This window comes from Erpetoichthys calabaricus, chromosome 12 (genome assembly GCF_900747795.2).
Source record: "Erpetoichthys calabaricus chromosome 12, fErpCal1.3, whole genome shotgun sequence".
Taxonomy (NCBI): Eukaryota; Metazoa; Chordata; class Cladistia; order Polypteriformes; family Polypteridae; genus Erpetoichthys; species Erpetoichthys calabaricus.
This window is the reverse complement of record NC_041405.2, coordinates 4509666-4514473: the sequence shown is the minus strand read 5'-3', so window position 1 is coordinate 4514473 and position 4808 is coordinate 4509666. Positions and strand designations below refer to the sequence as shown.

At 46.2% G+C, this 4808-nt stretch overlaps 1 protein-coding gene across 1 annotated transcript; it reads right to left on the bottom strand.

Annotated features, from left to right (window-relative positions):
* Positions 1–275: 275 nt before the first annotated feature.
* cldni (claudin i) lies at positions 276–1877 on the bottom strand. The gene is made up of 2 exons (XM_028814927.2): positions 1731–1877; positions 276–1076 (listed from the first exon to the last, which is right to left on the bottom strand). The coding sequence occupies exon 2, from the start codon at positions 1063–1065 to the stop codon at positions 424–426; it is 642 nt and encodes a 213-aa protein (XP_028670760.1). The 5' UTR covers positions 1066–1076; positions 1731–1877; the 3' UTR covers positions 276–423.
* Between the last annotated feature and the right edge of the window lie 2931 nt (positions 1878–4808).

The window sequence follows — 4808 nt, the reverse complement described above, 5'->3', positions numbered from 1 at the left end:
CGGACCCGCAAAAAGCCTTTGCTGCCCTCAGAGTTCTGAATTTAAGAGGCCTACCAAATCTGTCGCATCGGTTAAACACCCAAACCATAATTTAACATTAAAACCCCAGTACTTAAAAGCATTTTGGCCGTTTCGCTTGTAATTTACAAGAAGCGACCACCGCCGTACTGCACCCCCGTGTAAAAAACCCGGCTGATCAGGTAAGCAAATTTTAATACAAACTCTACTCCGAGAGTTGTATCGACAATTAAAAATAAACCACCGTTACACTTAAATATCAGAAAACAACAATTTTATTAACAGTATAAAAATACAATCCCAAATTCTGAGCAAAGAAGATTTTTAAAAAAAAAAAAGAGTCCAGCAGCGCAGCGCCTTCGCGCCCTGCAGTTAAAACGACGCCTCAGTCCCACGTTTCAGACCTCAGACGTAGTTCTTGTTCGGGTATTCCGAACGGGGATGGGAAGCTGCTGCGGTGTACCGGGCGGAGTACTGCTCCCGTTTGGCAGGGCAGGAACAGCAGAGCAGACCCCCACCAAGTATTAGTAGAGCCGCAGCTGCCCAGCCGATGTACAGTGCCGCCCCCAGCTCGCGTTTCTGTGCTTCAGTCACCAGTGGGTTGTAAAAGTCACGAATGATGGTGTTGGCCGACCAGCAGACTGGAATGAGGAAGAGGATACCAGCAATGATGAAGATCAACCCCGACACCAGGCTGACGCGCGCCTTGACGGTTTCGTCCTCCACACAGTTGGTGCACTTGCCCCCCACGATGCCTGCGAAGATGGCGAGGATGGCGACCAGGACAGAGATGACCGTGAGCGCCCGAGCTGCCTGCAGATCCTGACTCAGGGCCAGCATGGAGTCGTAGACCTTGCATTGCATCTGCCCGGTGCTCTGGACGATGCAGTTCATCCACAAGCCCTCCCAGATGGTCTGCGCTGTAACGATGTTACTGCCGATGAACGCGGTGACCCGCCACATTGGGAGGGCGCAGGAGATGATGGCCGCGATCCAGCCCACTATGGACAGAGACATCCCCATTAACTGAATTCCAGTCGAAGGCATCTTCTGGGACTCTAAAGGGAGGGAAAGAGACGAAAATGGTTATTCGGGGGGCTTAAATTGTACTTTCGTATAACAAGAAACACTTCAGTGGGGTGCTGCCCCGCCTTTTTTTAAAAAAAAAAAACCGGGTAAGGACTATCTCCTTTCAATTAAAGCAGTAAGCAACCACCCACCCTCGCATTTAAGGCGTTTAAAAGGATCACGGAGACAAGACAATAAGCACAGCCCGAGGCCACCAAAAGCATCACTTCAGAGGAACAAGTGCACCGAGCACTCCTGCGGCGACAGTTAGCTCAATGGGAGGGCGCTTTTTTAAAAAAAAAAAAAAAAAAGAAAAAAAAAAAAAAAGAAAAGAAACTTCCCCCGACCACCTAGTACTCCCAGAGTGGTCAAAGGCCGTTATTGATTTACGCTGAGCCACGTTAATGGTTAATCCACAGCTTCAAATTTTTCAGAGAGATCAACCAGAAAGTTGCGCCGGGGACAGCCCTGGGCGCCAAAACACATATAGGACATTAAATAAATGAAGTTAAAAAAAAAAAATCATGCGAGGAGTCGGACACCTTTGGGTCCACAGGTAGGCGATCAGTGAAGCACACGTAACCCAAAAATAACAGCGGTTGTGGGGGGAAAACCCAGACCATAAACACAAAACAAATATTCACCTGCAGAGAGGAGCCTTTAGATAAAATCCGGGAAAGCGAGTGAGTCCTCTTGGGGGGCTTCTGCGGCGATGACTGCACCTCCGAATGGCTTTTTAAAAAAAAAAAAACCACAAAAGCTGGCCGTGACACCCTGAAACTAACTGGGCGGGCTGCTGTATATATAGCGGTCTGAGAGTCCCGCCCACTGCTTCTACCAGCCAATCCGAAGTGCACTGCCGAACCGATAACTCCACCCCTGTAATCAGAATTTAGGCAGCTGCAGGTGAGACGCATTGTTTACCTGAACAATGGGGGCACAAGCCTCACCTCAGCCTCCCCCCCCCCCCCCCCCCCCCATCAAGCAATCGAACTGGAATGAGCCAGATTTCCTAAACCCTTCAATCCAGACCCCCCCCCCCCTTTTCGTTTGTAAAGCAATTACATTTCAAAGGGTGGCCGGCAGAAACTCCGACCGAAACCGACTGCCTTCCGTCCGATTGGGGGAGTTTGTGGGGGTGGAAGGAGAGAAGATTTGGATAATAACTTTACTGCAACTATCGCCTGTCATACCCTGTGTAGTTTATTTTTATTTTATATTTTATTAACGGAATCGGCGCATAGATTTTGTTTTTCAGATATTAACATAACCAAACAGAGAAAGGCGCTTTAAATACAAGCGAACGACTGAATTAGAAACAGCACTTCAGCCATAGCGGCAGGGTTATCGAAGAGAGAATTTTTATTTATTTCAAGTAATTAAAATACACTGGCTGTGCTGGAGTGGCGCGAATTAAATTCAGATCCCGGATGCTTGCGCGTGGAGCAGTCCGAGGGTCCGCACCTGTAGATATGGAGACCCTTGAGAGGTCCTCTTCTCCTTCCCGACCACGCAGACGTCCGATGAGACCCCCTCTGCGTGCTATAAACTCTCACTCCTGACGATTTTGATGTAATATTAGTTATATATTTTATTTATATAGCGCCTTTGTGTAGCTTCTGGCTGACGAAACGAGCAGCGCGCACCTCTTTTGAAAGCGCGGACTCCCCCGGTGGACAAAGTGTTTGAAGACCCTCCTGTTTGAATTTTCAAGCGATAGCTCTTTAGTTTTATATTTACTTATTTGGCTGACACCTTTATCCAAGATGACTTACAACAGCGTTTCTCAACCTTTTAAGTATTTGCGACCTGAGTTTTCATAACAGTTTTAATCGCGCCCCCCCTAACGTTTTTTTGAAAGGAGCCCACTAATACCAATTTGTTCTTTTTAAATTAATGATATATCATAGATGCATATTTTATTTGACCTACTTAACTTTTATCGACATTTATCTAACTCTATATTTATTTTTCTAGTATCAGAATGTAGTTGAAGTTAATTTGTTTCGGTTTTAATAGATGAATTTTTCATATTTTCGATTCTTCTTTTCATTTTTTCATATCTTCGCGCCCGCCCCACAGATTGAGAACCACTGACTTACAACATTTACTGTATTACACAATTATGGTTACATTTCTTGTGTTTTTCCAATCAGGGTACAGGCAGGTCAAGTGACACCTACAGGGTCACACAGTGTCCGTAGCGGATTTGAACCTCAAGTCCAAAGCCTTAACCACTAACTACGCCACCCTGTGAATCTGAGACTTGCTTATATTTTGTTTTGAGCTTTTCACGTATGGCAACCAATGCTGTCCCCTTGTCCTGTCACACGTGTTTCCCAAACAGCCCCACATCCAGGCTGATGTTACTCGATTATATTGATTTCTTTTGTAAGTCGCTTTGGATAAAAGCATCTGCTGTAAGCAAATAAATGGAAATGTCGGATATTTTGTCCTTGGAATGTATGTGGCATGCAAGGGACGCTGCCAGAAGGGTCTGACAAAGGGGGCACAAACAGTTTCGTGGGACGAGGAGGTAAAAAAAATGACAAAGGACAGGTGACGCATTCCCCATTCTTAGTAAAGGTGCGATGTCATAAAGAGCCATTTACATGGAGATGACGCAAATCACTTTAATTTATTGAGATGCAGATCCGCAAATGGCCAGGACTAGATGATGACACGTTTGTGAACCCCCAGTGGGCTCTTAATATTTAAACAGGACTCTCCACTGCATGCAACCACCCAGGCGGAGATCAGGTTTTCAGGATCACTCAGCATCCAAAAGTTCTGTGCTGTTCTGTCTGCGCGCTTTTTAATGGTTGACAAGTCTCTTTACAATTCCTTTATTTTGTTCTGTACAGCTTTGGTGATTTTGCTGTTCTTAACGCTTGTGACGCCTCCCCACTCCGTTTTTAAAGGCAGTTCCTCACTGTTATCATCCATCCATGTTCTTAAACCCACTTATCCGGAGACCACCAAGGCAGGAACAACAGCCAGACCTGGTGGTGGTCCATCACACATGGGCAAATCTAGCTCTGCCAGTCCATTGTGGGACATGAGGAGCAGCCCACAGGACATCAACCCCGACCTCCTTTACTGCCACCCCACTGTCATCATGTCCACCATTGTTTGCTTTATTTGTGCTTCTACCTCTTGATGCCACTTTTCCACACTCGCATTTGACACCATTGTGGATAACAAAATGCTGCCTCGAGGATTTCATGATGGATCAGGTCACATAAGAACATACTGTAAGAAATCTGGCAAACGCAAGACCACCACTCCGTCCATCAGGCTCGTTTGTTTAGCTCAGACTGTAGCTAAGCTGCCCCAGCAGCTCATCCAAATCCTTCTTAAATGTTGTGTCAACTTTAAACACTTTTAAAACTCCCAAACCCAAATATCCATTTTCAGTGATGATGTATTCGAAAGGAAGCTCCACACTTTTCTCACTGCTACATCGTGACGTTATGTTTGACGTCATCTGCGAACCACCAGCTCCACCCAATTTGCTGAAGTCGACCGTTACCCACCCCTAACATCTCCGGTTTGCAGCAAAACCCTTCTCGCGCCACACGGCAGATGATGTACCACTTTGAAGAACGACGGGACAGCCCAGTAGACCGTGCTGATGACCACAGATAAGCAAGTGACAGTTCAGCTGAACTCGAGCACTGCAACTGTCTGCTTTTTGTTGAGTTTCGTTTTGCTATTTATGG